The sequence below is a fragment of the Salpingoeca rosetta genome (assembly GCF_000188695.1).
Source record: "Salpingoeca rosetta unplaced genomic scaffold supercont1.15, whole genome shotgun sequence".
NCBI classification, from domain to species: Eukaryota; class Choanoflagellata; order Craspedida; family Salpingoecidae; genus Salpingoeca; species Salpingoeca rosetta.
The window spans coordinates 1,104,419-1,115,634 of NW_004754919.1; the positions used below are offsets into that span (position 1 = coordinate 1,104,419).

The window sequence follows — 11,216 nt, forward strand, 5'->3', positions numbered from 1 at the left end:
GTCGTCGTCGTGTGTGTGTGTGTGTGTGTGTGTGTGTGTGTGTGTGTGTGTGTGTGTGTGTGTGTGTGTGTGTGTGTGTGTGTGTGTGTCTGTGTGTGTCTGTGTCTGTGTGTGTGTCTGTGGTCGTGTTTGTGTGTCGGTGTCTGCGTGCGAGCGCGTGTATCTGTGTGCGGCTAACTTGGTTCTGTGCACAACACAGGGTTTCTGTGCGAAATCACAGCACACAATCGCGTGTACACACACGCGCGCGCGTGCTTGCACACAACCAAGGCATGGAGGATCTGAATCCCCTGTGCAGACACCACATCATAACTTACTCAATGCACACACTGCTGCTTGCTTGCTTGCTTGCTTGTTTGCTTGTTTGCTTGCTTGCCTACACCGTAGAGATGTGGGGTATAGCGTACCCCTTTCCCTACCTAAACCTCTACAATGCCACCGCAACTGCGTTGAAGAGCGTGCACCCGTCTCTCAAGGTCGGCGGCCCAGCAACCATGCAGGTCCGTTCGGCGAGCACCTTGAAGCGTCCACATGACTCTGTGTGTGTGTGTGTGTGTCTGTGTCTGTGTCTGTGTCTGTGTGTGTGTGTGTGTGTGTGTCTGTCTGTGTCTGTGTCTGTGTCTGTGTCTGTGTCTGTGTGTGTGTCTGTCTGTCTCTGTCTATTTGTATCTGTATGTCTGCTCATGTTGGCGTGCATGTTCCTGTGTGTGGTATGTGTATGTGGGTGGTCCTGTGTATTGCATGCGTACATGTACCCTTGCATATGTGGCTGTTGTCCTTCCAACCCCCGTCCTGAGTGACACTTTACCGCACTCCCCCACCCCCTTACCTCCATGACTGCAGGTGCAGCACGTGGCTGATTTCATCCACAACACCTCTGCCCGTGGAATCCCCGTCGACTTTGTGAGGTGCGATGCCGCTGATGGTGTGTCACCGCATCGTCATTTGCCCTGGCTGCAAACGGCAGCAACACCACTCGGAACAAACACGCACGCACGCGCACGCGTGTGTATGTGTGTATGTGTGTATGTGTGTCTGTGTGTGTGTGTGTGTGTGTGTGTGTCTGTCTGTCTGTGTCTGTGTCTGCCTGTGTCTGTATCTGTGTCTGTGTCTGTCTGTGTCTGTGTCTGTATCTGTGTCTGTGTCTGTATCTGTGTCTGTGTCCGTGCACCTTCACGCTTGGCAAGCGCCCGCAGCCGACATTCACACAATACCGCATCCTCACGATCCACACGCGCGTGCTTCATATTTCTCGCTGTCATGTCTGGCACATACGCAGCACCCATCTGTATCCATCAGACCCCAACTGCAACTTGCCGTCGACGCGCAACGATCCAGACTGCTTTGCGCACACGCTGCAAAGCACACAGAAGATTGCCGCCGCTGCACACCTTCCGCTCTTAATCACAGGTATCATGCATGCATGTCTTCCTTTCTGTGTGCGTCTGTGTTGTGTGGTGTGTGTGTCTGTGTGTGTGTGTGTCTGTGTGTGTCTGTGCCTGTGTCTGTGTCTGTGTCTGTGCGTATGTGTATGTGTTTTAATCTGCGTTCTATCTGTACGTTTGTTTATCTGTGTGTTCTGGGTCGCAATGTTGTGTCCGTCAATCTACTCGTGCATCTTTCGATACCTGCACTCTTACATTCTTCCGTCCACTCACATTGTCCCCTGTAACGCCACGAAGAGTACAATGACGGACTGGAGGGAACACCGCCGCACCGCGACACCGCATATGCCGCCGCGTTTGTCTTCCACAACGTCCCGCTTGTGCAGAACCTCTCGCTCTTCTCCTGGTGGACATTCACAGACGTCTTTGAAGAGGGCGGCATGAATCCAAGTAGGCGCGCAGCGAAGTGTGTGTGTGTGTGTGTGTGTGTGTGTGTGTGTGTGTGTGTGTGTGTGTGTGAGTGTGTGTGTGTGTGTGTGAGCGTGTGTGTGAGAGCGTACGAGACAGACACACACACACACACAGACAAACAGACAGAGACAGGCACACAGAGATGAGGAGGATGCGCGGTTTGTGAGAGAGGTTGTTAGCGGTGAGGTATGGGCGTTGGAAGGTGAGGGATTCCCGTGCGTCTGATGCACTGCTTGCGCGCGTTTGGTTTCTCTCAACTCCTCAACTGCACATCACACACGCGCATCTGTGGGGAGACAGGTCCGTTCAGCAACGCATTTGGTTTGCAGAACATCTATGGCGTGGCCAAGCCCGTCTACCGCGCATTCCAACTTCTCAACGATGCGGGCCGCTTTGCTCTCCGCACCACCGTCACACAGCCCAGCAGCCAGCCACCAACAGGTTGGCTTGCTTGCTTGCTTGCTTGCTTGCTCTTATTTGCTTTCTCTTGCTTGATTGATTGATTGATTGCTTGTGTTTTCATCGCCATTGCATCTGCATTTACGTTTTGCCTGTGCTGCCACCCGCACTCCACCGCACGCCCCGCGTTGCGCCCGTTGCTCCTCCCCCCCCCACCCCCTCATGACTTCGACCACCTGTGCGCACCTTGGCCGCATGAACGTGCTGTGCGCTCGCAGGACAAGTGCGTGTGTTTGCAACGATTAACAGCACGGCAAGCGCACCTGTCCACGAGAAGCTGCAGTCGCTGCGGGTGCATGTGAGCAATTTCCTCCGCCTCGATATGGGCGAGTGCGGCAACAACACCGCCACCATCACCATCCCAACGACCTCTCCCCCGGTTGGTCACGCCTGTGTCCGTGTCTCTGTGTCTGTATCTGTGTCTGTGTCTGTGTCTGTGTGCGTGCGTTCGCGCACGTATGTATTGATGTTTTTCCTTGCATTTTGTGATTCGCTTGTCTCTCACACAATCCAACCATGTGTTCACACGCACGTACATTACATGCGCGCACAGCCTGCTTCGCTCTCTGCGCGGGTGTATGCCCTCGACGACTGGAGCGTCAACCCGAGGGCAGAGTGGACACGTCTGGGATCGCCCGTGTATCCAACACAGCAGCAACTGAACCGCATCTTTGCTGCATCTGAGGTACGATGGCTGCATGCATTGATTAGCAGATGGGTGGATTGTCTCTTTCTTCTTCGTCTGCTTCCAGTGATGTGTTCATCGACACTTTGTTCGTTACCGCCACATTTAATCAGCACACACGATCGCATGTGTGTGGGTTGTCTGCCTGGCTGGTTGACTGTCTTTCTGCATGTTGTTGCGCCTGTGTATTTGCGTCTGTGTGTGTATTTACGTCTGTGCGTGCGTGTGTCTGTGTCTGTGTCTGTGTCTGTGTCTGTGTCTGTGTCTGTGTCTGTGTCTGTGTCTGTGTGCGCGTGTTTCATACCTGCAGGTGACGCCTTCGGCTCAGGAATTGAAGATTACAAAGGAAGCTGTGTCATTTACGACACACTTGCGCGGGTGCAGTGCGTACCTCGTAACATTCCACGTGCAGTAGAATTGGCGATGCGTATTGGGAACTTGTGCTTGTCATTTGATCTGCTCATGCCAATCCGTGTCGCTCTATCTGTGTATGTCTCTGTCTGTGTCGGTGTCGGTGTCGGTGATTGTGTCTGTGTCTGTGTCTGTGTCTGTCTGTGTGAAGGGGTCTCTTTGCAACATGTGCGTCTGCGTCTGTGCAACTGCCTGCCTGCCTGCCTTAATCTGTCTGCATGTTTGTTTGTCTCTGTGCCCATTTGTTTCCGCCACGATGCACCCAAGTTGCCTCTATCTCGAGAGCGTACATGTTGGTGTCTCTGTTTCATGCCACATGGCACAGTGTATGCAACAGCCCAAGAATACACTACGGCCGTTGGCCAGCAATCCATTCCTAGTCAGCAACCGAGAAACACCAACTCACATGCGCATGCACCGCCCACTACACCTACCCACTGACACCCATCCGTCCACTTCACGTACCCACTCAATGACACGCACCCACTCGCGTGCGCAGTCGCTCAGTGAAAGGCCAAGGTTGTATGTGTGTCATGCAAGGTTGAAGCATCATCAGGGAGCTGGAGCTGTGGCCAAAACAACCAGCGCGCAGCCTTCCGTCAACGGTTGCGCACATGCACATGAGGGTAACAGGATGCAGGCAAGCATGGAGATGAAGACACAATGTGCAACATGTGCTGCAACGCGGGGCAAAACTGAAGGAAGAAGTAAGATCATTGAGCGCATATTCGCCAGCACAACTAGCACTCCCATCACTCGCCACCCAACAAGGGTTTATTTGGCTTCTTCCACCGCAAACGCTGCAAACCCAACGGGTGCCTCTTGCTGCTGTTGCTGTGGTTGCTCTGTGCCGGCGTCACTCGTCCATGCACCGTCGCCACCATCGTCGCCACTGCCGCGCACAGGCTTGTCGTCCGACAGATTACTCTTGTTGTCATCATTGTCTTGCTCGTCCTCCTCATGCAGCGAATCTCTGTCGCCTTGGTTGAGCGGACGCACGAGTGCCGTCTCCATTGTGGGTGCTTCGCTGCGTTCCATCATCGTATCCACGCCTTCCGATGGCATGGCCTGATCATTCAACATGCAACAGGCACACACACACACAAGCACAAGCACACACACACAAGCATACACACACACACACACACACAAGTACGCGCACACACACACAAGCATACACACACACACACACAAGTACGCACACGCACACACACACACATTGTGAGTGATCTGCGAGTCCACAACGAATGATACAGCCCATCGCGAAACAACCCGTGCAGTTGCAACACGCACAATGTGCACCGAATTGGGCTCACCTTGGTGGAATCCATTGTCTCTGTTTTTGGGTTTGACACAAAGGTGGCGGCTGTAGAATGCTCTGGCATGCTGTTATGTGGGTGCTGATGATGATGCTGCTGACTGCTGTCTGTGAGGAAGCTCGGCAGCTGAGACTTGCCACCGCGCACCGTGTCTTGCACCAACTTGTCACGAAGACAGTGAAACACGAAAATGAACAAGCCCTGTGCATGTACATGCGGTGCGTGCGTGGTTCAGGTACCATGAGTACCATTGACGTGAGAACCAGCCATGCGAGCCAGAACCAGCCATGCCAGCGAGAGCGGCTGCAACACAGGAGCAAGGCAATAGTCGCGGCGTCTTCCATGACGCACTGAATAAATGTACCTGGAAGGCGTTGAGAATGGTGAAGAGGTACAGGAAGGCCGTGTCGCCCGTCAGCGCCAGGATGCCAAACACCCACGTGATACCCATCACGCAGAAGAAGCACAAGCTGATCTTGAACCTGATGCGCAAGATGTACAAAGCACCACAAGGACATGTGAGCCCGGACCCCGGAAAGACTATGTGTTGGGGAAGCAGTACGCATGGACTTGTTGAGCACCACGCTCTCATGCGTCACAAGCACACGCGCTCACACACGTGCGGTGAAGCACAGCAATGAATGCTTGTGCGTGTAATTCACATATTGACGCACGCATGCGCATTGATGCATATCATCATCATCATGGCTCTTCATGAGAAACACACCCGCGAACAAGCAAGGTCCTGGTTTTGTTGGACGACGAAGACAGGCCGATGCCCAATACGGATCGGAGAATCAGCACAAACGCCACAATGTTGACGGCGACAATCAGACAAACGGGGCCGAGAAACGCCCACAGTGCCCCATTGTCGTAGGACAACCAACACACGTCATCTGTGCCATACCTGCACAAACACACACGCACAAGAAAAATGGTGTGAGCCGGTGGCCGACGCCTCGAAACGGCACAATCGCCCATGCAAGAAACAGAACACCGATCACTCAAGCCAGTTGAGGTGGATCATCATCATCAACACACTCATGGCACCCCATACGCCAACGTGTGCCCACCCACACGCACAAGCACACACGCACGCACGTGCAAGCGCAAGCACTCAAACACGTACGTGCAAGCGCAAGCACGCACACACGTACGTACGCGCGTACGCATAGGACACAAGCACGCACACACGTACGTACACATAAGCACTCAAGCACTCAAGCACGCACGCACTCGCAATGGTAGATCGTGTTTTTCACTCACGCATCAAGGCCAAGTACGGCTCCCGTGACGATGACGATGACGGCGGGAACGACGTAAGAGATGACGGCCAGACGCACATGCTTCCCACGCGCCGAACCAACAGAGTCAAACACGGTCACGAACATCTTGTAGAGGTTGATGCCTTCCATCAGCATCCACAGAAATGACGTGAGGAGAAAGTAGTGTAAGGCGATGGCGATGCCCGTGCAGACGTCCTTGTTGCTGGTGCGATCCGCACCAAAGACGAGCAGCAGCATGGCGGCGGCGAGGTTCAGGCACAGGTGCATAATGATGATCCGCCCCAGCGTCCGCAACGCAGAGTAGGACGCAAACACGATGAAGGTGATGAGCAGGCTGGGAACGGAGACGGCAATGCCTACGTATGTGATGACTGTCAGCGCCAACTCGTCGGTGCTTGAGAGCTGCGTGGCTGCGGATGTCGTCAAAACGGCAAAGTTGGTCAAGTGGTTGCACTCGCATTCCACCACCGAATCTGGTAGCATGGTGTTGTTGGTGCGCTGACACCCAAAGGTGTCCCACTGGCCAGTGGTGGTGCTTCCCGCCGCGAATTGCCAGAACACGCATTGGTCCGTGTCACCACTACCCGTGGTCGTCTTGCTCACACGATACCGAATCTGCAGCACGGGGGTCATTTGTGCGGACGTGGGTTGGTGATGTATGAGCAACGGCAGTGTTGGGTGCAACACGTGGAAAGGGGGTGCGTGAAACGTGAAATAAACCAAAGAGTGCAGGAACAAGGGAATGGGAATAACAAGGCACATCCGTGGCACCCGATGCAAACGCCCTCGCACCCGTGCACACACACACACACACACACACACACACACACACACACACACACACACACACACACACACACACACACATGTACACACACACACACATGTACACACATGTATACACACATGTATACACACATGTACACGCATGTACACATGTACACACATGCACTACGCACCGTGCCATTAAACGCGGTGTCATCGCCGCTCTGTGCAAGCACGACCGCCGTTGAGATGAAGGGCTGGTTGGAGCCGGCCTGGCTCGACTCTGAAGCAACCGTGTCACTGACAAACAGGTTCGCCGTTTCGTAAACGGCAAAGCTGTAGTATCGCGATGGGTTCGAAGGGATCAGCTCCAGCGTTAGGTTCTGAAAGCTAAGCACCTCCGTATTGGCGAGAGGATCATTGGTGCAGTTGTCGTCAAGGCACAACGTCTCGCCGCTGTCGTATGTCTGATCGGGGAACTCAACAGGCGTGGTTGCTGTCTTGAAGTTGAACGCAGCCGTCGCCACACGAGTGCGGCGGCTCACTTGCTTTGTGCCTGGTGGAAGGGATTTGGCAATGTTGTTCAGCGTCGTCCCAAACACGCCAGGGAGTGAGGCTGAGGAATTGGACTGCCAGCAGAAGCGGAAGATAGATGAAAAGCAAAGCAAGCATGAATGATGGTATGCGTGATGAATGATGGTATGCGTGATGGCAAGATGATGGGGCTGCGCTTGCGTGGGGGAAAACATGATGTGAACGTACACGCAAATATGGCGCGCCCTTGCACATGCACATGCATACACATGCAAATGCAAATATGTGCGCTCGCACAAGTGCACACACACACACGCAAACATACGCAAACACACACAAACACGCAAACATACGCAAACACACACAAACACGCAAACATACGCAAACACACACAAACACGCAAACACGCAAACACACACACACGCATGTGCAGCCACACCTGTGTGCGTTGCTGCTCTGCCTTCTTAACCACTTCAGGATCAACAGCCAAAAGACCATCAACCACCTCAGTCAAACTCGTTGAAATGTTGACCAGGGACTGGGAGCTCAACGAAGAGTTGACTGTGGCACCAACAGACTCCACCACTTGAATCACACTTGACACGTCTTCCGAGCCGATGAACTCGGTGCTCTGGGTCTGGCTGCGAAGCGTTGATGTGACTTGCTCAACATTGCTCGAATCAACCTTCGTTGATGCAAGCGTGGTGAGAACATCATTCACGCATGCGGAACTGTCCACAGCCCCGAGCACATTACTCGCCAGGCAAGCACGCGTCGCCTTCAATGACCTCGTGGTCGAGGGGCACTGCACTCTTGACAAAGCGTTGCAGCCCACAACAGCAGGCCATGTCACGCCGTTGAGGACTTCCGATGGGCAAGAACACTTTGGATTCTTGTTGGTGGTGGTCGTTGTTGTAGTTGTTGTGGTCGTTGTTGTGGTTGTGGTCGTGGTTGGTGTGGTCGTTGTTGTTGTGGTCGTTGTCGTTGCTGGGAACAAGGCCGCAACCGACACTCCGGCAAGGTAAGAGGTGGAATCACCGTCGTAGTAGAAGACGAGGATGGCCACGGTCTGGTTGCTGTCCTGGGTGTTGTCAAAGGAGGCATGCTCCGTGCTGCTGAAGGAAGCAGAGCGGTTCAGCAGCGCACCCGCGTCGTCAAACAAGTAGAGGTCGAGATCAGTCTTCGAGGAGTCGAAAGCAAGGCCCACGGACAGGCTGCAGTTGGGGCAAAGGGTGATGTTGAAGAGATCAATCACATCATCCTCGCACGTGTATCCAAGCACAAAAGTGCCGGCCGCGGACAGTAAGAACGCGTCCTGAAGACTATCGTTGGGCTCGTAATCATCTTCTCCACACTGCATGGTTGTTGTGGTTGTGGTTGTCGTGGTGGTTGTGGTTGTCGTGGTAGTCGTGGTTGTCGTGGTGGTCGTGGTTGTGGTCGTGGTCGTAGTTGTTGTCGTGGTGGTGGTCGTGGTTGTGGGCCCAGGAGAGGACAGAGGTGGTCCGGGAGGTGTGGCTACAGCAGATGATGTTGATGGGGGACTTGGGGTGAAGAAAGCTGACGTCGTGGTTCCTGGTGCCAGCATTGTGGTTGTCGTTGTTGTGGTGGTCGTCGCTACCATTGTTGTGATCGGTGCTGCAGTGGTGGTCGTGGTTGTGGTCGTGGGCGGCGCGGTTGTTTCTGGGCCGGGTGTGTTTTCGTAAGAGAAAGGCGGTGTTGTTGTTGTTGGTGTCGTCAATGTCACGTTTGGGGCACTGATGGTGACAGTGAGCCTGTACTTGGCAAAGGAGCCTGAGTAATGATACGCCTCGATGTCGACAGTGCCACCAGCATAGTCATTTACGATCACAATCTCGTTGTCGCTCACGGAATCCGACGATCCCAATCCCATGTCGTTTGCGCCAACACTCAGGTCGAGATCTGCCACGTCATGTGTGAAAAGCAACCTCACGACGAAGCTGCAGTCTGCACACACGTCAACGGAATACAAATCAGCGTCGCCTGGGCACAGGCTTCCGTCGATGGGCTTGCTGGGATCCGAGATGTGGTACGGCCCAGCATCATCACCATCCAAAAGATCGCAGCTAACATCCTGGAAAAACGCCGGTGTTGTGCTTCCTGCGAGCGTGTGTGTGTGTGTGTGTGTGTGTGTGTGTGTGTGTGTGTGTGTGTGTGTGTGTGTGTGTGTGTGTGTGTGTGTGTGTGTGTGTGTGTGTGTGTGTGTGTGTGTGTGTGTGTGTGTGTGTGTGTGTGTGTGTGTGTGTGTGTTTGAGGGAAAAGGAGGAGAGGACCCACAGTACAGGTGCAAGGATTGCAGCAGACACAACCACACCCACAACCCCATTACCTTCGGCATTGACGTCTTGGACGCTGAAGGCGAGCAACACACTGACTGTGGCAGCAAAGGCGATCGCCCTGAGGAGCACCAAAGCACACGCCATCGTCCTTGTGCCTCCTCTGCCTGTCTGTTTGCTTGTTTGGTCGCTCTCTCGCTGCTCTATCGTGCTTTTCTGTTTACACTCGGCTCTGCTTGCTTGCCTGCCTGTCCTTGTTGAGTGCTGAGTGTTGCTGTTGTTGCTTGGTAAATGTGTGACGACGAAGACGAATGGGGGTGAGTGTGAGGACTGCCAACACAAAACACACAAGAAGCAAGCCAAAACACAAATCGAAGGACTTGCTTGCAGGCAAGACCACGCCCAAAATCGAGGGAACAGGTGTAATGTACTGAATATAGAGTACTGTCCTTTTTATAGTTTTATAGACGAAAGGGGGGCCGCGTGGCTGCGTGACCCGGTGCACGTAATTCTTGATTCTCTTGTTCCACTTTGCTGAAACCAGCAAAACAAAACGTAAGCAGGAACACACTCTACCCGACGCACTCACTCAAGAAAAAAGAGAGAGAAACTCTCTGTCAACAGATTATGAGACCCAAAGCTTAATCAGCACGAACGTAAGGTGAGGGTTGGTTTGTTAACTTAAACTTGATCACAAAGCTATGTAGTGGCTGGAACGTTGCGAGGTGTTTTGTTCTTGAAGATAGAACGTACTGTGTGTGCTGTGTGTTGTGTGGGAGATTGGCTTGGCAAGAGGGAGCTGTGTGTGTTTACTTGAGTTGTGAAGCAAACAAGGATTTAGGGTGAATGAACATGAGCTGAGAGACACCCTCACACATAGAAAACTGGAGGAGAAAGAGACAAGAAAAAGCGCCCTTTTCTGGGCGCACGTACACAGAAATGTTTACAGCAGGATGTGCTGACTCAGCAAGCATTGCCACTGGAACAGTGATGTCAACAGTACGAAGATAGCTGACAACGTGATTGTGGATGACTGACTTAGGTTGTGTGCACCTTTCGCCGTGGAGACCCGATCAAAGGCGTCTTCGTCATTTGCAACGGTGAGACACGATTGAACGAGGAAATGCCATGATAAAACACGGTGCAGAACGTGCGCGTTGGTGTTGAATGTTCATGGTGGTGGTGCTGTTGTTGGAGACTTGTGTGTGTGTGTGTGTGTGTGTGTGTGTGTGTTGTGTGGGAGATTGTCTTGACAAGAGGAAGTTGTGTGTGTTTACTTGAGTTGTGAAGCAAACAAGGATGTGCGATGAATGAACACTCCAACAGAAAGAAACAGAGCAGAAGACAAGAATTGTCGACAACGCAAAGTGGTGACGTGGCAGTGTTTGTTGAGAGTTGTGTGGTTATGTGGTGTGTTATGCAAGAGCATGTAACATCGAGCAACCACACAAGCTAAACACTGCACGTGCAACAGGTCGGAGGGAAATCACGTGAACATTCCAGAACACAAGAGAGGTGAATGCAATTTGGTGGTGTCGTGAAGAAGGAGGTCAATGATGACTTCAGCAGACAGGACTTGTCTGTCAACACTCCCCCGCATTGACCTA

At 53.1% G+C, this 11,216-nt stretch overlaps 2 protein-coding genes across 2 annotated transcripts in view; one reads left to right on the forward strand and one right to left on the reverse strand.

Moving 5' to 3' along the window:
* Positions 1 to 3,549, forward strand: part of PTSG_12384 (uncharacterized protein) — a 5,449-nt gene extending 1,900 nt beyond the window's left edge. The window contains exons 5-12 of the mRNA XM_004992875.1: positions 271 to 500; positions 844 to 908; positions 1,280 to 1,410; positions 1,683 to 1,835; positions 2,157 to 2,297; positions 2,534 to 2,694; positions 2,869 to 3,000; positions 3,311 to 3,549. Coding sequence (XP_004992932.1) covers positions 271 to 500; positions 844 to 908; positions 1,280 to 1,410; positions 1,683 to 1,835; positions 2,157 to 2,297; positions 2,534 to 2,694; positions 2,869 to 3,000; positions 3,311 to 3,415 — 1,118 coding nt within the window. The 3' untranslated portion in view covers positions 3,416 to 3,549. The remainder of the gene's footprint in view (positions 1 to 270; positions 501 to 843; positions 909 to 1,279; positions 1,411 to 1,682; positions 1,836 to 2,156; positions 2,298 to 2,533; positions 2,695 to 2,868; positions 3,001 to 3,310) is intronic.
* Positions 3,550 to 3,923: 374 nt separating this feature from the next.
* PTSG_06041 (uncharacterized protein) lies at positions 3,924 to 10,022 on the reverse strand. The gene is made up of 10 exons (XM_004992876.1): positions 9,663 to 10,022; positions 9,060 to 9,433; positions 8,322 to 8,669; positions 7,755 to 8,000; positions 6,976 to 7,410; positions 5,997 to 6,631; positions 5,458 to 5,637; positions 5,095 to 5,212; positions 4,728 to 4,931; positions 3,924 to 4,479 (listed from the first exon to the last, which is right to left on the reverse strand). Exons 1-10 carry the CDS (start codon positions 9,754 to 9,756, stop codon positions 4,186 to 4,188), a joined length of 2,928 nt encoding a protein of 975 aa, XP_004992933.1. The 5' UTR covers positions 9,757 to 10,022; the 3' UTR covers positions 3,924 to 4,185.
* Between the last annotated feature and the right edge of the window lie 1,194 nt (positions 10,023 to 11,216).